This window comes from Paroedura picta, chromosome 12, assembly GCF_049243985.1.
Source record: "Paroedura picta isolate Pp20150507F chromosome 12, Ppicta_v3.0, whole genome shotgun sequence".
NCBI classification, from domain to species: Eukaryota; Metazoa; Chordata; class Lepidosauria; order Squamata; family Gekkonidae; genus Paroedura; species Paroedura picta.
In genome coordinates this window covers 23181165-23203765 of record NC_135380.1, presented here as the reverse complement: position 1 = coordinate 23203765, position 22601 = coordinate 23181165, and the positions used below count along the sequence as shown (strand labels likewise).

Sequence of the window (22601 nt, the reverse complement as noted above, 5' to 3'; positions counted from 1 at the left end):
TCTACTCATTGGCAAGCCACGAATCACAGCACAGCAGTTCGCTCATGGACTGAAACTCCCCCCACAGCCCTAAAATTAATTTAAAAAGGCACTTCTGCATTGCTATGCTGTAATGCCACAACACAGATGCATTGTTAGTAGAAATCAACACTGCTGCATTGCTGTGGAGATATGTCAGAATGCTACAGCATCCCCCCCCTTTTTTTTTTTTTGAATTCATGTTCTTTTGCAGTTTATTTCTGTCTGGCTGGATTTCTGAGACCCTGAACATGATAACTAGAGCCCAAAAAGACATTTTGGCTAACGGCTGGCATTAAAACAAAGTGCTCAGATCCCTGAATCATCAGGAGAAGGCAGACATCATGTGCCCCACCCTTGCCCAGCTCATTCCCCACCTCCAGAAAACAGAAAAAGGGTTTTGTTTTGCCTGCCTGATCCCAAAAAGACCATGGACACTTTAAAGAAGATTTTATTTCACCTTTGATAATGTAGGTTTGCGGTCACGCTGCAACATGGACCTTGCCATTTTTAAAAATATTACTCAAAGCAGGAAATGGAGAGAGGAGGGCAGGTGTGAGGGTGGGACAAAGCTGGCCAAACTATTGCATGTTTCCCCCTCCATACAGTTTTATCCCTGGTTGCTCACCAGTAGTTTGCACAATTTAGGGTGGTCAATCCAGTTTTCTCGATTCCTGAAATTGCAAGTTAAAAATGGCCAAATCACAACCCAGCTACTGGAGAACCACGAGATGTTGGCGACATCATGTAGAAGGGGCTCTATATGTTGTCAACATGGGAATGCTGTCTGGGAACATTTTCCTCATGCGGAGATGGCCAAGCAATCCCGATGATCTCTAAGAGAGGCGGTATTTTGTAGAGATGCAGAGCTCAAGACATGAAAAGGTGCCCCTCCCCCAACACACCTTGCTTTGCTGAAAATGATGCTAGGCCACAACTGTCCCATTTCATGGCTCTGAGGACTTTTTGCCGCTTCTGCGTTTCTGCCTGACTATCTCACTACACATTTGGGAGAAGACTGAACAAGTCAGTGCAGTGAAGTAGAAAATGTCATGCAGCAATTTCAGGCGGGAGATTTCAGGTGACAGGAAGACATCTTGGGGCGCAAGCTACTGGAAAGAAGCCCCCTTGCAATGGATTGTAAGTTTCATGCTACAGACAACAGTGAACCTGCCATATGTTATTGTAGAAATGGAACCCAGATACCTGATTTGGAATGGTCGACTCCAAGGATTACTTGTGCGGGAAGCCTTTGGTTGAGGTTGGTGGAACAGGGAAGATCTAGCCCCACCACTGCCTGCCATTTTACCATTTCTGTGGGCATACCATCTGGTGATGGTGGGGTTGGGTATAGATTGGGGGGGGGTTAATGGGGATGGGTAGGTGGTAGGGGATTTTTATTCTAATTGTATTGTCTTGAACTGTTGTAAACCGCTGTGAGCCAGCAGAGCTGGGAATGGCAGTAAATAAATGTAAGTAATAAAAAAAATTACCATGGACAGCCAAAGTTACCAACAAGATAGTTTTAGAGAGGAGCAAACCAACTGTGTCATTAGAAGGGAAGATATTGGGGCTAAAGCTCACTTACTTTGGACTCATCATGCGATCAAACTCACTAGAAAAATCATTAATGCTCGGCATGGCCAGCGGCAAAAGGAAACGTGGTCACCAAAGGATCCACTGGCTCAACACGATCAAAGCCGATACAGGGATGACCATGAACCAATTAAAAGAAGCAGTCAGAGACAGGGACGCATGGCAAAGACTTTCCTATAGAATCGCCAAGGGTCGGACACGACTGAATGGATAACATCATCATCAATAATTAAAAAAAAGACTGACCAGTTGGATAGTTTTCTATCCAGGCCATTTTGAAAACAGCATTTATCATGCTAATAAGACCAAAAGGGAATAGAAAGGAAATAAATCCAGAGTGACTCATTCTCGAAGGAGGAAAACACATCAATTTTCCTCAATTAATGAGGATTAAAAAAAAAAACTCTTGCACATTTAAATCAACCTATTCATTCTATATCAGTATACGGAGATGACGTCTCTCCAGCTAATTCATCTGACTAGTATCTTGGCATTTAGCTCATTGATGGGATCAAATGAAGTTATCTTCTGCTGGTTCGTGTTGCAAATGCATTAACCCCCTTCATTCCGGAACAGCGGCACTTTCCTCTCTTGACAAAACACTGCGGTATGGCCTGTGTTTATTACAAACTAAAGGTAAAGGTATCCCCTGTGCAAGCACCGAGTCATGTCTGACCCTTGGGGTGACGCCCTCTAGCGTTTTCATGGCAGACTCAATACGGGGTGGTTTGCCAGTGCCTTCCCCAGTCATTACTGTTTACCCCCCAGCAAGCTGGGTACTCATTTTACCGACCTCGGAAGGATGGGAGGCTGAGTCAACCTTGAGCCGGCTGCTGGGATTGAACTCCCAGCCTCATGGGCAAAGCTTTCAGACGGCTGCCTTACCACTCTGCACCACAAGAGGCTCTTATTACAAACTAGACACGCACAAAAAGCAGCATGTGATGATGATGATAACTGTACATGTGGAAGAGAGGTCCAGATTCAGTAGGATCCCCGTGTGGTGCAACATGTGGCTTCCATACTGATATGGATTGCTCTTCAGGCACCCTGGGGAAGAGGAATTTCAACCACAATTAAATATAGTTCTCTGTTCTTTTTTCTGGTTAGGATAGCTTGAAGCAAGTAGCTGGGTGGCATATCTAGGCTCCCCAGTAACACAGAACCAAGCTGGATGAACCTGCAAGGATCTCTGTTTAGCCCAGGGCTCAAATATCCTGGAGAGCAAGAGGCCTCACCTGGTCTTGGGCTTTATCTGGCCAGCACTTAGGCAGTGAACTGGCTCAGTAGCTGGAACTACGCTGCCAGCCTGGGGCTTCTTTGTTGATGAGTTCCCTTCTTATGGGCCTGCCATGTCTGTTGCTCCTGATGGCTGAAAGAACTTGGGGTACTTGGAATCCAGGGCCTGGATCTACAGGGTCAGGTGATGGCTGCCCTGGAGTCTGCCATGTTGGTAGCATCACATGGCAGGTCTTTGACAATTGAGGCTTTGGGATCCAGGGGCTCTGGGTCTGGTCTAGTGGTGCTGGGTGTCCCCTAAGCCTCCTGGTCTTCCTCCAAGGTGCTCTCTGGCTCATCCTGGTCATCTTCTGAGGAATCTGTTGCCAAGTCCAGCCTGGGGAGGAAGTCACATTGTGCCTCTGCCCCTAGCTATGAAATACAACCATCCTTTGAGAAAGGAAAGAGAAAAATCCTGCACTTGGGGACATCATTCAGATTAGGGGGAACCTACTCCTATAGTTCCCAGGGCCAAGAGCCTAGAAATGTGACTCCTTTCTATACATACCCCCCATACACACACACGTCTGTTCCACATAATATCTTTCTGGTAAGGGCTTGGAGAAGGAGCATGTCTCATGGCTAAAGTGCTACTCAGTGCTTAAAACCCATTCAGGGCAGCTATCTCGCCCTTGAATGCCTCCTCCTCCTCCAACCGCCTTGCCTGTCTGTCTAGCAGCCAGCCAACTGCCTTCCATCCCCCACCCCTGACCACCCCCTCCTCATTCCATTTCCCTCCAAGGCTCAGAGGCTGCAGATCCCTGCCGCTTGAGAGCTGCCCCTGCCAGTGAGTTCCCTAACAGCTGCCTGCAGCCTTTCCAAGTCCTGGGGGGAGGGGGAGGCCATCCACAGTTCTTCCACCCTACCCCAATCTAGCGCCCATTGTATTCCTGAATGCAATGGGTTTGACCCCTAGTATATAATTGATAAAGTTCAGTATTCCAACTCCTAAATCTGAGGTCGGCATCAGTCCATTACATAACAGTTGTCTAGTTAATCATCTGCCTTGTAATGAATAAACTGGCTGATTCTAATTTGCATGTGATCCAGATTTCAAGATAGTGAAGGAAACATGAGATAACATATCACTGAATCAACAGAAGCTCCCATGGAGGAGGAAATGTCTTCTCTAATATTTTTTTGTTGCGTTCATTCTTTATTACAATAATATTCCAGAAAACAAACAAGGGTGGCCTTAACCCTCAGCTCCAATAATTAACTTGGGTTCCCCACCCATTCAATTTGGTCCCTACCATTAAAGAAGTAAAGCTTTCACTTTGACTCATTTACCAATAGGCTGTGGAGCATTCGTATCATGCACCCTTTTGTTGTGCTCGCCGGGAAATACCAGTTTCTTGCTTGACCCTCCAAACCCTGGATCCAGCCCAGAACAGCAGAATCTCTTTAAGGGGTGGACAATGCCTTCTTTAATTATAGTTCTTTCTAATGAAAAATACTTCGAACCACTTCTTTCCCACAAGGCATGATACCAGATTTTGCCCTGTCCTAGACAGAGAGCATGGATTAGGAAGAGCACCAGAAACAAAGCTATCAGCTAACCAGCTCAAGGAAAAATCCCACGAAATAGAGCAGATCTGTGCACGATCTTTTCCTGGGTCTTCTAGCGGATGCTGTGGCTAGTGAACTACTGGTAGTTCACACTTTACCCGTGGGTCTGTTTCCTTCAGGACTATGAAAGCTATCCCTTTTGCAGAAGATCTTGTTGTAGCTTGGCAATCTGTTGATGCTTCCTACTGCATCCCATCAGGGCTTCTGGGAACAAGAAGCCCCTTAAAGAAACCTCTCAAGTCTCCAGCTGGCAATGTATTTCCTGGCAAGCTGCATCCTTTACCTGCTGGGCTTCCTGCAGCAGAGAGAATGGCAGGAAATTCCTTCCCTATCGCTGGCTCCATGCTGTTCAGCAGGTGGCTACAATTTCCCCCTCACAGTGCAGTAGGCGTTGTGACTCCTTGCTCACTTTTACATTACCTCGGCTTGCCAAACTTTAAGCTGGTGGCCCCTTTGAAGTCAGTTTGGTCCACAGCAATTATCTGTTGATGGGATCTACTTCTATGTCAGGAAAAGCTTAGACTGCAGATTAGTCCTCTGTTAACAGGACACTATCTCCGCTGGTAACCGGATTGGGGTTCTGAGGGATTTCTCACTCATGTGGATTGCCTTAAAACAAGTCTCTCTTCTCTCCATGTGCACCTACATCAAAGGGATAAAAATATTAAGCAGGGCTGATGTAAAGAGCATTAGAAAAATAGGATTACCTGATCTGGTTTTCTCTTTTACTGTTGATCTACCACGATCTTGATCTGCCACGATCAGCTTTTTGCGGCACGAAGATAAGCCTCATCTCTTTCTAAGGTCTGCACATCAAATGGCTGATAGGTACAGGAGCTGTGGCTAGTAGTGGAGTAGTGATTTTGGATACTTGATATAAATACCAAGGACAGTTACAGTGAACCTCCTGCTATGAACCCTGTAGATTCTGCATGGATTGCCATTTCACCCAGATTTGACGAGGTTAGTTTTCTTCCCCTGGCTTAAAGGGGAAAGCCCCAGGAGTGTCCCAAGCGGCACTCAGGATGACTCTGATGCCACACGGAACCCTCATGCTTTAATGCCTTGAGAAGCAGCTGGCCATTGGTCATTGCATGTCTTGCAGCATTGCTCCTTACGCATTATTTTTCAACAGCTGGAGCTTTGTCTTTTTTTATATTACTATTTCATTGATGTGCTAAAACAAATATGCATTGATTAACTACACAAATCTCTCCCTTTTAACTTACTGTCAAAAGGCGGTAGAACTGATGCAGCAGGACAAGAAACTCAGGAAACCAATAACCAATTGAAAGTCTGCTCGCCATGGACCAGCCAGAGCTCAGAAACAGGACTCCACAGAGGGTAGAGCATGCTGCCATCCTCCACCCTCAGCGGTGGGTGCTGCCATCCTCCACCTGCAGGGATGGGCATCGGCGGTACAGGTGGGGGGCACCCAGGGCCACTAGCAGGCCTCCCATGCATTGCAGGTGAGGGGCAGGGAATGGGTCACTTCTCCCACAAACACACACACACCCTGTGGTGCCTAGGGCTTCTTGCCCCACCTGCAGCACCCTAGATATGCCTCTGGCTTTGGATGTCATCCATCCACGTTCAGCTTCCAAGTTACCGTGCGAGCAAGTACCTCCCTGAGCCTCTCAATAAATTCTGCTGCAAATAAGCCAAGAATTTAAAGGAATTGGACAGGGAGCCAAAGCAACAGGGCGGACTGTCAAGGGATTCCATGTGGTGTGTGCGTGCAGGAAGCAAAAAACAAGCCCAGAATGCAGCTTGAACTGATGCCAGCGGGTGGAAGTGGCTATTGCCTATGGATGGGAGGGAGGGCAGCAAGTTCCACTTGCCTGGGCTGCTCCCATTGTTCACAGCACTTAGTTTACCTGTGCGGCAGGCACAGGAGGGAGACTACTTCCTGCTTCTCTCCTAGGCTGATTCTCTGCCCGTTCATTAATTTTAAATTTATCACTCTGTCAACAGGCAAAGCCATTGCTCATTTCTAAGGTAAACAGTATTATTGTTGCTTTGCAGTCAGGCAATCATGATAATAAAATAAACTGTGAGCAATGAGTTAGGCTGGGTACAAAGCACAAAAAGAAAAAGGTACAGTAATATCTAATCTGCTACCTGGCCAAGGGATACAAGAGCTGTTGATTAACCACTGGTTCACAAGTGCATTGAAAAGGAAGTATTTTAAAAATATTATTATTATTATTATTATTATTATTATTATTATTGCATGGCATGGAGATCCTAGGATTGTCTGGCAGCCAGGGAAGAGACGTTCAGAGGTGATTTGCCATTGTCTGCCCCTGCATCATGACCCTGGTGTCTCTTGGAGGTCTCTTATCCAAAAACTACCCAGGGTCAACCCTGCTTAGCTTCCGAGATCTGATGCGAGCAGACCTGTCTGCGCTATCCAAAACTGGAAAGAAAGTAATGAATTAGGCAGGAAACAAAGAAAGAAAAATTGCAAAAGCGTAATCTTTACTTTAGGGTAGATGTACAGTAGGATGCTTCTTGTTCCCACGGAGGTGGATTTTTACTGGGAATATAGCACTATTCTAAGCGCTGTGTGGAACTACACAGTTCTGCTTGCAACTAAATATGGAAATATGGAAAACTGATCTTCCAAAAGCAAAGAGAGATCAAAATCTGGAGCCACCTTATGTTTTGAGACAATTGTTTTAATGGAAAGTTATACACACACATGAAAAGGTTAGGGTTCTCTTTTAAACTGCTTGGAAAACAGGGATAAAGGGCTTTCTGAAACAATATCAAAGGCTTGCACAACCCATTGGCATGAGGTGAGATGAAAATTTGCACCATGACCATCAGCCTCTCTTTCCAACCACCTTCTTCCATTCCCTAAATAACTACTGCCTGCCTCTAAATAATATCTCAGCTTCCTCTTAGCAATATGGAGGTAGTAATACTGACCCATCTCATGGGGTTGTTGTGGCCGAGCTAAGACATGCACATTGGACTGAATCCCCTAAAGCAGGGGTAGTCAACCTGTGGTCCTCCAGAGGTTCATGGACTACAATTCCCATGAGCCGCTGCCAGCGTTTGCTGGCAGGGGCTCATGGGAATTGTAGTCCATGAACCTCTGGAGGACCACAGGTTGACTACCCCTGCCCTAAAGCACTGCAGAAGTGCTAAGAATGATCACTTGGGGATGTCCTTTGCTCCATGGCTGCAGAACTGCCTGGTTTTTTTTTTTTTGGCACCTGCATCTATTGCATGCTGAAAGCAGGGATGCTGCGGGAAGTTTCCCTGTTGCCACACCTCGCTGCAATCACAACACCTTTCTGTGGAGACAGTTCACACACTGCCGCTGTGAACCAGGGCTGACGGTCCCCAGGAGAGACTTGGGGATCCCCGGGAATTACAGCCCATCTCCAGACAACAGAGATCAGATCCCCTGAAGAAAATGGATGCTTTGGACTTTGGAGGATGAAACCCCCTTGTGCCCTTGGAGGCCCTGTACAGCCCCCCACCCCCTGGTCCCCTCTAAGCTGGGAGCCTGAGCAGCCACTAATTCACATGAAGCCCCGATCAGCTGCAGTCTTGCACTGCCCATTGCCCGTTTTAAGATGACAGCAGTTATATTCGGCTCAGGATGCAAACTGCACTGCTCAATTGGGCGGGGGGGGGGGGGGTTCAGAGGGGACATTGCTCCCAGGGCTCCATCCCCAAATGTCCAGCGGTTTCCCAACTGGGATCTGGCAAACCTACCACCTGCACCCTGCAACTCTACTGTGCATGCAAAAATGTCAAGCAGACCAAAGTCCTGTCTGCATATGTGCAATACACTGGGCAGCATGCACAGTCCCACCCACCCCCCATTTTCCCTGCTAGCTTTTTTCCTTTTACGACCCCAGGAATTGCAGTGCCAGTTGCCATGGGGAATGAAACCCGGAAAAGGGAGAAGCACGTGCCCAACTCTTTCCTTTTGCTGTCCTCCCACCCAAACTTCCACCTCCTCCAAGGTCCTGTATAGATATGGGTGCAAAGGGCCACCTACTGGAGATCGCGCCCCGACTGCAGCGTGGCAGTGGCTGCTGGTGCCTCTGAAGGAGACCAGCGGGGCCTTTCTTAGGCCGCAGTGTGTGCACACCCTCCGACACGAAGGGGGCCCATGCCGCTAGACGGAGGCTCTTTTCAGGTGGCGCCTCACCGCCCGGGAGAGCCACAAGTCTTCCGAAGCGCTCCTCTGTGGCTCTCCGGGGCATCCCTCGATGAGCCTGTCTGGCAAGGAGAAATCACGGGACAGGGGTGGACGTGTGGACGGGCAGCAGCCAGGAAGTGCTAGCCACAGGCCCATGCCAGCTCCTGCAAGCCGCTCCTTCTCCTTTGCAGGCCGAGCGGAATGAAGGGCCCAGCCTAGCAGAGGTGCCACTGCGGGGGTGGGGTGGGGACCCCTAGGCAGCCCTACGGGAAAGGCGTGGGAAAAGCCGCCACGTGCATTCACACCGGCCCAAGGGCCAGCAGGCACCTGCCCGCTCGAAGGAGCGCTGTGCCGGGCCCGGGGACTCCGGCCGCCGCTTGCCTTTCCCGGGCAGGTGCCAGAGTGTCCCCTCCCGGGGCGACCAAGAGGCCGAGCGGCGCCTCCTCCTTGCAAAGCGCTCTCCCTCCCGCAGCCTCTCGGGCTCCGAGCCAGGGCTGGATCTGGGCCGCCGCCCCCGCATGCAGCATCCTCGCGCTCCCTCCCCCTCCGCCGCACGTGCGCCTCCCGCGGCTGCCCAGGTGGGGCTGGGGGTGGGAGTGGTGGCCGCGTGCGCCAAGCGCTCCCCTGGGCTGGGCGGAGGAGGGAGGGGGCTTCCCTGGGCGTTCCTGCTGCCTCTCTTTTTCCAGCCCAGAGCGCCGGGGGAGTGGAAGCCAAAGGCGAAGGAGGGAGCCGGAGCCGGCAGGCGCATTCACGTGCCCCGGGAGGGGGTGCGGGAGAAGAAGGGGCGGCGGCAGCAGCGGCAACAGCAGCAGCGGCTCTTTGCGAGCAGAGCCGTCCGGCAGGGCGACAGAGCGAGAGCTGGACCCGCGACCATGCCCCGTGCCGAGAGCTAGCTCAGGATCTTAGGTGAGCCGGGGCGGGCGCAGGGGGGAGGTGGTGTCTGGGGAGCGCGCATCACCCCTGGGGCGGCCAGCACCTTTCCCGGGCATCCTAGGCTGGCACCGGCTCTGCAAGTTATGTAATAGACCGGATCCGTCTTTCCTCCTGGGGCAGCAGCCCCTGCGTCCATCTTTTCCTTTGCCTGGTTGAGCTCATGGGAGGCAAATGGAAGAGCCGTCCTAAAAGAGGAGGGAGGGGGAATGGCCTTTGTGCGGCTTAAGGGGGTGGGGATGTATACTGCAGTGCTAGAGAGGGAGATACACTTGAGCAGGGCGCAGAAACTCTACAAAAGGGTGAGGGGCGTTCCGGCAGCAAAGAGAGAGAAACTTTGTTGGACTTAGATCCTTTATATTGGTGAGCATCCTGCAAACTCTCAGCTGCTAAAGTAGAGCTGCTTTGAGAACTACCTACAAGGCAACAGGCTTAAAAGGCTGAGGACTCACATTGCTTGCTGCTCTAGACTACGGCATAGGTCCTTGTGAAATTTAGGGCTCCATATCCCATAATTTTGTAAACAGCCGTTCTCCTGGGGCGAATGAGAATCTCCTCCAGGCGACCAGGCAGAGGAGCCTGTGCAAATGGGAAGAGAGTTGATTCTCTCCTTCTCCTTGCAGGATGTGCCGTGAGAGAATACAGGTCTGGATTGCTCCGGAGCAAGCGGAATGCAGTGGCCCCTGTCGGGCTAACAGCCCTGCAGAGGCTGCCTGGCTCAGGCCTGGGCTGTGGTGACAAAGGAAGACGTAGGCTTGCTGGCCACCTCTTCCCATGCAGAAGCAGCCAAGCGCTGCTGCCAGCCGTGGTGAAGCCCCTGGCAATGCTACCAAGCCTAGGTTTGACTTCTTCCCGGCTGCCAGCACCCCTCCAAAGAAGCAATACTTCTCCTGCTACATTAAACAGCCCCTTTGCTGCTGTATCGATGCCTAGGACAGGGCAGGCAGACTAGCAAACCAATATTGTTTGGAGCTACCTTTTTTGTGGATCTCTTTGGATGACGCCTGTATCTTCTTACTGAGAAAATGTAGCTCTGCCTTGAAGTCTCTTTTTTAAAAATTAACAGATCATGAGCTTTTAGCTTTTGCTTACTTCATCAGTTACTAGTAGAACTTTGTTATCAAAGCTACTGTGCCAGTTGGAGTTAGGGGGGGAGAGTAGCGTTTCTTCAGCGACCCAATGTTGCTGCGGGGTTACTGTGAAAACATGATATTCCTTTTATGATAGCACTTTGTTGCAGGAAAGACATCTGGATCCACTGCAGCAAAGCAGTAACAAGTGCAAATTTATGGTGTAGAGGAAGAAGAAAAGTTATAAGTCTGGGGAAAGTTCAAACCAAGAATTCACACTGTTGACTGAGAGGCTGAAATGAATGGGAACTATGCTTCCCTCTCCCAAAATCTTAAATCTGTCTTCATCCTAAAAGGTAACCAGCGGGTTGGTGTAATTGCACACATACCAGGGGATTCTTGTGTTATCCACCCCAAGCCGTAGAGATAGTATAGAATCATTGAAATGCGAGATTAATATAAATGAATTGCTCCTTCTTTTTAAACATTTCAAGAGAATTCACTGCAGATCCTCATATCTGGAGAGTTTGCCATCCTTAACGCTCAGGATGGCATTTACTCATTTAAGGTTCCAATCCTTACCTATAGTGGTGCCTAGTGGTCGGTTCTCCCATCTCCCCCTATCCGAATGCGTCTGTAAATGTGATAGGGGAGTGATTGAGGACCTCACGCACTATGTAATGGACTGCCCCCTCTATGGTGAACCAAGAGGCAAGTATATTAAAAGAATACTCCAGACCACCTCAGGCCTCTCAAAAACTGAGTATATGATCTTTCTATTGTCTGATATCAATGCCTACGTTACTAATAGAGTTGCACTGCTTGCTCTTGCCAGTAGGAAAATTAGGTCCAAATTGTGCCATCAGGATTAAAACCCTAATCATTATGGTTCCTTCTTATCTGTGTAACTTTTTATTACCATGTAGGAACTCAATTGGTAACTTTTAAACTCCTCGTGATCTTATCAGTTTGATGTCTTAATTTTAACTGATTTTGTATAGAACAGTCAATTTGTTTGAAATGGCCAATGGCTGACTAATAATCTGAAAATCTGAATATAAATGGGCCAGAAGTGGTCGAATCACTGTGTGTCTTCTTCACTGCTGTAGGACAAGCTCCTGGGTGAGCACAGCAACCTGGACACTTGCCAAAGAGATACAGCTGCTGCCAGCATTGTTCACTGTCAACTCCGGAGAAGAACCATCCTTCTACATTTGCAGGGGAGGAAAGGGCCATGGAGCAGCTGATGAATCTCCTCTACTTGAACTTCTCTGAGCAACTGAGCCTGCTGGGAGAAAACGAGGTATGCAGCAGTGACTCAGTGGGGAATGGCACCTTCCTGATCGTGGCCTACAGCACAGTCATTGCTGTGGGGCTCATTGGGAACCTCTGCCTCGTCTGTGTCATTGTCCAACAAAAGGAGATGAGGAATGTCACCAACATCTTCATTGCCAACCTGTCCTGCTCTGACATCCTCATGTCTCTTGTCTGCATGCCCATCACGGTCATCTACACCTTGATGGACCGCTGGATCCTGGGAGAAGCACTCTGCAAGGCCAGCCCCTTTGTCCAGTGCATTTCTGTCACTGTCTCAATCCTCTCCCTTGTCTGGATTGCCCTGGAGAGGCACCAGCTCATCATCAACCCTACTGGGTGGAAGCCAGGAGCCAACCATGCCTATCTAGCAGTGGGCATTACCTGGGTAGTAGCCTGCTTCATTTCATTGCCCTTCCTCTCCTTCAACATCCTGACCGAGCCCTTTCGGAACCTCAGCCTCCCCTTTGATAACTTTGATAACCACATGGTCTGCATTGAGAGCTGGCTGTCGAACCACCACCGCCTGGCCTACACCACCTTCCTCTTCCTGTTCCAGTACTGCCTGCCATTAATCTTCATCATGGCGTGCTATTTCCGTATCTTCTTGCGTCTTCAGCGCCGCAAGGACATGGTGGAGCGGGCCAAGGATGGCTCCCGGGCCACCAGCCACAAGAAGGTCAACATCATGTTGGCCTGCATCGTCGTTGCATTTGCTGCATGCTGGCTGCCCCTCACAGTCTTCAATGCCCTCTACGACTGGGACCATGAGAAGATCTCGGTGTGTTACCACAACTTCATCTTCTCCCTCTGCCATCTCACAGCCATGGCTTCTACTTGCATCAATCCCATCATGTACGGGTTCCTCAACAGCAATTTCCAGAAGGAGGTCAAAGCCTTGCTGTATCACTGCAGCTGCAGTAGTGAGAAAGACAAGTATGAGAGTTTCCCCCTCTCCACTGTCAGCACGGAGATCTCCAAGGCCTCCCTCCGTAGTGGAGGGACCAATGCTTGACTGCCAGGACCCTATGCAGTGCCTTCAAACAGCAACCAGGCCTCCTTCCTCCACATTGGGTGAGGCAGGGTATATTTCTGCTGATCAGAATTTTCCAAGTCTTCTGGTTCCTTCATCTCCCACCCCACGCTACTTTCTTATCAGGGATCATCTGAAATTGGCCGCGGTACCAGCAGAACAAGTATAGAAATGGGTGGTGGAGATGAGGATAAACCAGGCTACTGGCGAATCGCATGTCGTGATCTTTGTAGCCCTATGGCACCCCCAACCCTAAGAGCTTTGAAAGCTTATTGGAGAATTCAGGTGAAATATATGGAAACTGCAACTGAGATGTCGTACGTATAACTAAGGTGCCTCAGTGAAATGAAAGTTTCCAACTAATTCAGCTGTTCAGCCTTACGTTTTCTAGCTCTGTTAGGGTGCCCTGGAAGCTCATTGGGGCTTCATTCATGAGAAGGCACTAAGAGAGGACAAATGTCCTCGAGAGGCAGCTTGCCTACCACTACTAGCCTCTGCTAGTGAGGTGCAAGAATGGGAGAGAGTTGGGTGTGTTAGAAGCTTTCCAGTCCATTTAGATGGATCCAGCCTGGGCAATTGTGTTGCAAGGACTAGCTGAGCACCCTGAACACATTCCAGATAGGGGGATGGATCCCACCTGAATTCCATAAGCAGAAGGTGGCTTCTCTTGCTCCTACCTCCTGCTGCAGCCTGAAATGCCCCAGTGACATGATGAGGGGTGGTTTAAAAAGCTGATGCAGCAGGGGGGGGGGGTGAGCCATGAAAATAGCCTCCCTCTTTGTGTGAGAGGTTCTTTTCCACAGGCTCCAACCCAAAGCACTAGGGCAAGGGTCTGCAGACCTTTCCTTAATGCGAACACCTTCTGAGTAATGAGGAGTATCCCTCATGTCTAAAATTTCATTATATATAAAATCACAAGCACAGACATATCAGGCCCGTTGAATGAGCCTTCCCAGGTGTTTTTTGTCTTGCACGAGCATTCTTTCTCTTGATCTTATTATGGGTCTTCTAGAGCCTGCACAAGCAACCTTTCAGCAACCTGCAAGCTTACTGTGGGTCACAATTTACCCGTAACAGACCCCTGCATTAGGGTTGCATGACAGGTACATAGGTGTCCTTTGGCAAATTTGTCAGTAGAAGGAGAAGAAGAAGAGTTGGTTCTTATATGCCGCTTTTTTCTACTTGAAGGAGGCTCAAAGCGGCTTACATTCCTCCCCACAACAGACATCCTGTGAGGGAGGTGAGGCTGAGAGAGCCCTGATATCACTGCTCGGTCAGAACAGTTTTATCAGTGCCGTGGCGAGGCCAAGGTCACCCAGCTGGCTGTAGATAGGGGAGTGCAGAATGGAAACCAGGCTGCTAGATTAGAAGTCTTCACTCCTAACCACTACACCAAACTGGCTCTCAGTGTGGAAAGAACGTGAATGTAAGAAGAGCTCTGCTGGATCTGGCTAGTGGTCAGTCTAGTCCAGCACCCTGTCTCATACAGTGCCCACTGTCCAGCCAGTTCCTCTGAAGGTCCAACAACGAGGCATCAAAGGTTGAGACCAGCCTTTCTCAACTTTTTATCCTTGGGATAATTGGGAAACCCTTCCAGTGCCAACAAGAAGCCCCAGAGTTGAGAAAGCCTGGTTTAGATACATACTCATAAATGAAATTGCCCCTTAACAGAGCAGCTAGAATCCCACATGGTTCAAATGAAATGGCAATTATTGTTAATGCCACAAGATTTTGAAAGATATTGCCTCCCAAAAATCTTAGTACAAAATCCAAGTAGCATGCTCCACACACAAACAGTGACAATGGCATAATAATAAATTATCTATCTTTGATGCCCAGAATGTGTTGCTAAACGCAGGCTGGATTTCAGCAGATGTTCTGCTCTTCTCTGACTTGACAAAATGTTCCGCGCTATTCAAAAGTTTGCCACAATGTCATGGACAACCATGTACTGTTTGTTCCAATGGGTTTTTTCTCCCAAATTCTCATGAAAACTAGCCTGTGTAATATGAATGCTGAACTAGGAATTTAATAACAGGCATCTAGTCTTGGGGAATTGGCTGAAACTCTGCCTGAGTTTCAGAATTAGTTGATTACTCATTTAATGCACATTTATTGGAGAAGTTGAGGAGGATGTACTCTTTGTATGCAACAGCCACAGTATTAAAAGGAGATTCAGTGAACACTTACACAGTACAATCTAGCTGAGGACTAGTTCCAATTAGTAGGAATGGCATTAAACTTTTAAGCTTAGAATTTAAAGCAAGGGTGGCCATTTCCTGGTCTGAACACCAAGTGTGGCCCCGGAAACCATTCTTACCTGTCCCCTAGTAGCCCATGCAAATATAAGTCAACATGTGGCCAAATGTTTGCCATCAACTTCATATATAAGGAAAAGGTTGCCTTGTTATAAGAAACAGAGACAGATAGTATTTCAGTGCAACGCTCTTCCATGCAATTTGGTATGCAAACACAAGTATAATATACAAGTGTATGTCTATGTACATGCTACTCTCTGCAAGCACATGGGCTCTGTGGGATGCCCTGGCTGCCAAATGGCATGAGCTTTATCAAGGGGCTTGAGATCTGATGAGTGGCTCAGAGCATGCAACAAAATATACTTGTGGGCCTTGAATAGTTCAGTGTGGACATGAAGATGGATGCATTCCTGATTTCCAGCCAAGCATAACCAAGAGAGATGCACTGCAAATATCAAGCATAAATGTCAGTTTCATATACCCGCCCGAGTAATTTAAATTGAAAATGGCAGCTATTTGCATAATTAGCAAGAGCAAATACAGTTCCTCCCTCTGGTGCGTTTAAAGAGATCAGGCAATTGACAGCACGAGAGCCTGTCAGCCTGCCATATCCTAAATGCACATGGAGGGATGAAAGTATCACAGATGGCATGCTAGCTGTCTATTTGCCTACGAAACTGGGACATACAAAAATATCATAATTGAAAAGGCAAATATAGATTCAGCGACAGCACCTCAAATCATGCCGCAGTAATCTGACACTTCAGAGGAAAATGAATCACTTGTTTTCAGAGGCTGTTAATGATCTCATAATGGAAAGGTCAGAGACTGGAGGCCCCTGGGCCAAGCCTGACCCCCTAACAGATACTGCCTGCCTTCTTCCAGTACCATCCCCTCTGGCCAACCTAAGTGCAAAATGGATATAGAGAAAGTGGGATCTGTGGCTGGCAGCACAGATTAGGGCAGGGGTAGTCAAACTGCGTCCCTCCAGATGTCCATGGACTACAATTCCCAGAAGCCCCTGCCAGCAAATGCTGGCAGGGGCTTCTGGGAATGGTAGTCCATGGGCATCTGGAGGGCCGCAGTTTGACTACCCCTGGATTAGGGGTTTTCTTGGAGGGCTATTCAGGAGGAGTTGTGAGCCAGTTAGAGAGATCATGAGCCAGAAGGAGAGAATCAAAAAGAACATTCCTGAAAGATTTTAGGAAGTTGGATATCTTAACATTTTGCTGCCAGCTTGATAAATAGATTAATCCAGTAACACCTATTAACTCAGAAGCCAAGATAGAATAGTAAATTTGTTTGTTTTCCAAACTATTATGGCCCTGGGGCCAAAAAATACTAGAGGGCCTTTCCTTCTGGTGGTGAGACAGAATAGCTTTTGTATTAACTGGTAAATTATGTCACTCTTCACTATTCCCCCAAAAGGACCTATATGGAGGTTTCGGTGATAATCAGATTATTTGATCTGGGTCTTACTGTGGATTACTTTGATTTTAAAAACCACGAGTCTGTATGCCTGGTAATATATTTGAGTGGGAGAAGAAGCAATAGCCATTTTTTAAAAATTTGAAATGTGAGTTCCTTTTCATTTTGTTCACAGAGATGGCAGGAATTTCAAGGGTGAGGATGATGCATTGTTGAGCCCCCAAACAAAATGAAACAAGCAACTTGGATATAAGGCTAGCATTAGCCATTACATCAGGGATTCCCAACCAGGGGTTGGTGGACCCCTGGGTGTCCACGGTAGCTATGGAAGGGGTCCGTGGCCTTTGCTCTCTTAATGGATTTGGCCACAAGCTAGGGAACTGGATACCTCCACCCAGAGGCCTTGGTGGTTAGGGGGGGAGTCGGTTGGGTCATGGTACGGGTGGCCTGGGTTGTCTCAGCTCTTGCCATTCTTTCAAGCCAACATGAGGCAGAGCTGCTGCAGTAGTAGTAAAGGCAGGGGGTGGGTGTGAAAGGAGGGCGAAAGGTGAGAGTGGTGATGTCACTTCCAGGGGCATGTGACGGAGGCGTGGCCAGCTGACATTACTTCTGGGGGTCCTTGCAGCCTGAAAATTTATTTCAGGGGCTCCTCCACGGTTAAACAGTTAGAAAAGGCTGCATCCCAGCAAACACAAAGATGCCACTGAAAATAACACCCCTGAGTTTCCTTCTCTTTCCCCAGCAATATCCAGGGATATCCAGAATATGTCGTCAGATTATCACACTGCAAACTCCCCCTCCATTCTGTTGATTCCCCACTTCACTTCATTAATGGCTACTTGTGTGGGCTGGGAAACGTGCCATATAGAGCTCACCTTCTGTGCTGAGAAACTCTACACATATGGAGAGGATAGAAATGAGCTGCAAGTCCATGGCCTTCCAAAGATCATTGCATGCAGTGCTTCCAAATGCTGGATGTGCAATTCCATCTACATGACACATTAGACTGAGAAGTGCATCCTTCCTGAATACCATGTGCCACTGACGGAGGCTGGCTTGTATCAGGAGTGTGTGCCTCCATAGCAACTGCAGCTTCTCCAACTTTTGAATTCTATGGATGAACACCTGAGCATTTTAGCAGTGTAAGTGCTTGATGAATTGTCCTCGGAAATGTAAAATAGCTGCTTATTTGTCTAACTGGATCTTTTGCCAGTTTGCTCCATTACATTTGTAGTTTCAATTTCAATCAGGACTTCCATTGGCTAAGGCTGGGCAAAACTGTTACATTTTGTGGTTTGGGTTTCTGCACTTTAACTCCAGAAGGAAAATCTATAGCAAGAAAGAAAAGTTTTAATCCAGTAATGCTGAATGGTGAGTTCAGATTTGGGACTCACGTGCTAAACCTTGGAAAGGTGACTTAAGAAATGTCATAAACAAATACATTATTGACAGGTAAATTCCATTAAGATGCCTGGGACTTACTTCCATATTTACTTTCAGGCTTTACTTTTCATTCCCATACCTGGTCACTTTATGACCTTTTTTCTTAAAAGGTTCTCAGGCCCTGGCAAAGATGCTGCAATGTTTGGGATACAAAATACGTACCAGGGATTTTTGCATCCCAGTAATTTCTATTTTCATGGATATTACAAAATGATGATAGTGTTTATAATCATAAAGCAAACATACTGGGATATTGGTTTAAGCTAAATGCGTGCTTCCACTCTTATAACATCAGCAGAATGTATCATAATGCGTGTTCTCTTGGCACAGGGATTCCTCGGGGCTCCAAGATCTAGAAGCAAGGAACTTTCTAACTAATAGTATTCATGTGTTTCTGGTTTAAAATGTGTACTTTATTTAACAACACAAGCATGCATCTTCTTTGTAAAGAGAAAATAAAGGTCTGCTCTATGTACTGCCACTTCTGCTTTATAATACAGATGAACTTTCTACCCGTGTTCAGGAGTACTCTTTTCTAGCCTCCTTGGATATATAGAGAGAAACTATTCCAGCTGCTTCATGATATGGGAGATACGGGTTTAAAGCTCTAAGTTAGCACTAGTTTCGAACCTAGCATAAGTATCTGCTAAGACAGTGGTCCCCAACCTTTTTATCACCGGGGACCGGCCAATGCTTGACAATTTTACTGAGGCCCGGGAGGGGTGAGTAGTATTTTGCTGAGGGACGTCACCACCACCGCCTGAGCCCCTGCTCCACTTGCTTTCCCACCGATGCCCCTGACTTCCCGCTGCCTGCTGGGGGGCGCTGTGCAGTGCTACGCCGAGGGGGAGACCCAGCCATGGCGGCTTCTGGAGAGCACCAAAGGCAAGCCGGCAGCAGAGTGGCAAGGCAGCCCCTGAGGCAGGAGCCAGGGAGAAGGATGAAGAGTAGCTGTGGCCCGGTACCAACTGATCCACAGACCGGTACCGGTCCCCGGACCGGGGGTTGGGGACGACTGTGCTAAGACATATTAAACACTGGAGTCTTAAATGAGACTCCCAGGAGCCAGATACTCGGGTGGGGTGAAGTTCCCCAAAGCAAGATATAAATAATAGCTCTTAAGCACAGCACGGCCCCTTTCCCATGTTGGACTCACTCAAATTTCCCATGGCTTATCAATACTATAAATGTACATTGCTTTTGGATTTAATTGTCACAGCTTCCTCCCAAAGAATCCTGGGAACTGTAGTTTGCCTTTGTTTGCAGAGCAACTCTAGTCTTTGGTGGTCTGCCATCCAAGAGCTAACTGTGATTAACCCTGCTTAGCCCCCAAGCGTGGACGAGATCAGGCTATTCAGACTGTTGAAATGCATTTACATTTATGGTTTTGATAATCCCCTAGTAGTTTCCATTAGAGGTTTGTCCCTGGGACCACCTGCTAGATAGTTTAGGGCAGGCCCTCAAGATTATTAATCTCAGATGTTCTAATAGGAAATCTCTCTCTGTGTGCTATAAAAGCTACCATCTTGTAAGAATTGCCTCTTCCCTTTTAAGTAACTTTTAGAGGCTAGTCATTTCATGGTCTCTAATTTCAGCTCCCCTTGCAAAGCAGTCCATCAGTGCTAGGGATCAACAGCAATTTATACCCATGTGTGTAGCTTTCGAGGGGCTGTCTGCCCACCCCCCACAGAGAATAGACTTTTCTTCTGCTGCTGTTTATTTTTTGCTATCAACTATAATAGCTGTTACTGAATTCCATTCCAGAAGACGGGGAAGGCATACAACTGGCTGTATTGTATGTTTTTTTTAATCCAGCTAGGGAAGAATAAAATATGCTGCAATTTTGTGCTTTGACCTGTCTCTGCTCTGTTATGTGTACTTGGGCGAGCTCAGGACAATACAATGCAATACAAAAACCTTTAATGGCATCCAAGATATAAAACAGCCTAGAATAACTCTATGCCACAGATCTGTAAAACAGTAAAAATTGCAGATAACAAGGGAACAGGTACAAAAGTGTCAAAACTAGTGCCATGTACTACTTTGTCCTGTGGGCCATAACTTCTGGTTTCTGAGCTGACCTTGGTTCCTTCCATCCCTCCTGCTTGGTTGAGGCATTCCAGGAACACTAATGGGGGTTCCTCTGCCAGCAATGAGTATCTGGGAACCCAACCTTGCGCATGGAAGGAGCACAGAAGTGGTAAGTTAAGACAACTATCCGGGGTTATAAGCATTAAGACGAGGCCTTGAACTCTCCCAGAGTAAAAACAGATCCCCGGACTACAGAGATCAGTTCCCTTTGAAGAAATGATAGCTTTGATGGGCAGACAGTTTGGCATCACATCCGCCTTAAATTACCTTTCCCCTCCCCAGCCCCAGGCCTGCATAGAAGCTGTCCCCAAATCTCCAGAGATTTCTCAAGCGGAGCTTAATAAACCTATTGTACTCCAATGGCATTCTAAAACTGCTCTGCTAGAACAATAGAGTCTTGGCTGTTGCGAATGAGAACAAAACACCTAACAAAAACATCACAATTCAGCAAGCTGGGCTAATATCCTATCTTTCTTCATGTTTTAAGGCTGCTAATAATAATAGTTAAAAATGTCCTCAGCTAAAACAAAAAATTAAATAGCAACCCCCAGATCTCTCCCCCCCTTAAAAGATGATTGACATTCAAACTCCCTAAAAAGCCCTGGCAAAGAGGCAGGCCTTGCAGCACCTCCTGAAGACCCCCCCTCCGGGGGGGGTGTCCCCTCACCTCTTCAGGGAACTCATCTACAGAGCTGGAGACGCAATGGGAAGGGCCCAGGCTCTGGCTGATGCCAGACAGGCCACCCTGGGTGGTGGGATAACCAACAGATGGCTGCCTGATGACCATAGTCGAGATCCAGGGGCATATGGACGGAGCAGTCATTCCAATATGTAGGCCCTAGGTCATGATCTTTAAATGTTATAACCAACTCCTTGAATTGGTCTCAGTGACAGACTGTCAGCCAATGTTACTGTTGCAAAATGAGATACACATGTTCCTGGCGGCTAGCCCCTGACAATAAGGCTGCAGCATTCTTGACCAGTTGAAGTTTTCAGGTTGTCTTCAAGGGCAGCCCTATGTAGAGCATGTTGCAGTAATCCAGCCATGAGTTTCCAGAAGCATGGCTCGGGGGAGTCAGAACAGCTGCATTTAGGTAACAAGAGAGTTGACAGATCAGATGCAGATAGAAGCCAGCATGCCAATCTGTTTTTCAAATTGCAAGTTGGAGTCCACAAGCATCCCCAAGCGCTTGATCTGCTCTGAAAAAGTCAATGTTGCTTCATTTGGAGGGATTCATCTGCATTTGCTAGCAGGGGCTCATGGGAATTGTAGTCCATGGACATCTGGAGGGCCGCAGTTTGACTACCCCTGCTCTAGAATATCAGCCTACTCAACCAGCATTTCCTCTGTCTTGCCTGGACTCAGATTCAGTTTGTTCTTTAAGGTGCAGGTAGACTACTTCCTATTATATTGACCCTGGAATTTCTCCCTACACAGAAGGAAGGAAGAATGAGTGCTAGATGACAAAGACTGTCTATCCTTCCTCTGAATTATTCCAAGCAATTTGCCCAATTGTTCTATGTTGTTTTTACTCTGAGGCGAAATCCAGCTGGCCAAAATATTGGTATTATTATTTCCAGCTTCAAGACAGGTGCCAGGAAACAGTCCAGTAATTGCAGGCTGGTTAGTCTAATAAATATCCTTGCGAAGGGTGATGCCAAATACTTGCTTCCCCAAGGTAGAGATTTAGGATGGATCTAATGACCTTTCCGAGGAACAAGCAGCCTTTGTAACAGGGTATTCTACCACTGCCAAAATTGCTATGCTTTTTCCCGGGATCAATAAACACCCTGAGAACCACAGAGGTCATCTGCATATTGCTTATTTTTGTATTCATCCCCACCTTTCTCCCCAATTTGGATCCAAAGAAGCTGATTAACACAGTCCTCTCCTCCTCCAGTGTAGCCAGCCTGACTTTTTGCAGTAGGTCAGGTTGAGAGAGTGACTAGCCCAAGATCACCTAGTAAGTTTCCATGGCAGAGTGGATCACTTTGGTGAATCTGAGAGATGTACTGGATTCCAAGGATAGGGAGAGACAAAACATGGGAAGCAACAGTGTGTGTGTGAACCCTGAATGAAAACTACTACATTTTATATGCTTGCAATGTACTGAAATTTCCCTAAAAGTGAAGAAATGCCTATTCTGCTATAATAAATGCGGGTCAATCCAGATGTGACAACAGCAGGCGCCTGCTTCTTTTCATGCGACTGTTCTATTCACAGTGGAGAGCAGGGGAGGCGGTATCATGCTTGGGTAGCAAAAGGAATGCCTGGGAGAGGAGAACTGAACTCTCTCGCTTCCGTGCCTGATAATAGGTTGCTTCAGGTGCTCTTTCAGAGCTGAAGCCAGGGAAGCCAGAAAATGAGCCTCCAGCAACCAGTGATGGAGAGGGAAAGTGCAGCAGTG

General features: G+C 47.6%; 1 protein-coding gene across 2 annotated transcripts; it reads left to right on the top strand.

Annotated features, from left to right (window-relative positions):
- The first annotated feature begins 9096 nt into the window (after nt 1-9096).
- LOC143821505 (neuropeptide Y receptor type 4-2-like) lies at nt 9097-18614 on the top strand. 2 transcript variants are annotated; one of them, XM_077305547.1, is made up of 3 exons: nt 9097-9532; nt 10797-10982; nt 11736-18614. In XM_077305547.1, exon 3 carries the CDS (start codon nt 11861-11863, stop codon nt 12953-12955), a length of 1095 nt encoding a protein of 364 aa, XP_077161662.1. In that variant the 5' UTR covers nt 9097-9532; nt 10797-10982; nt 11736-11860; the 3' UTR covers nt 12956-18614. The 2 variants fall into 2 exon arrangements, with proteins under 2 accessions (XP_077161662.1, XP_077161661.1); XM_077305546.1 differs by lacking the exon at nt 10797-10982 and having other exon boundaries at nt 9101-9532.
- The last annotated feature ends 3987 nt before the right edge of the window (nt 18615-22601 follow it).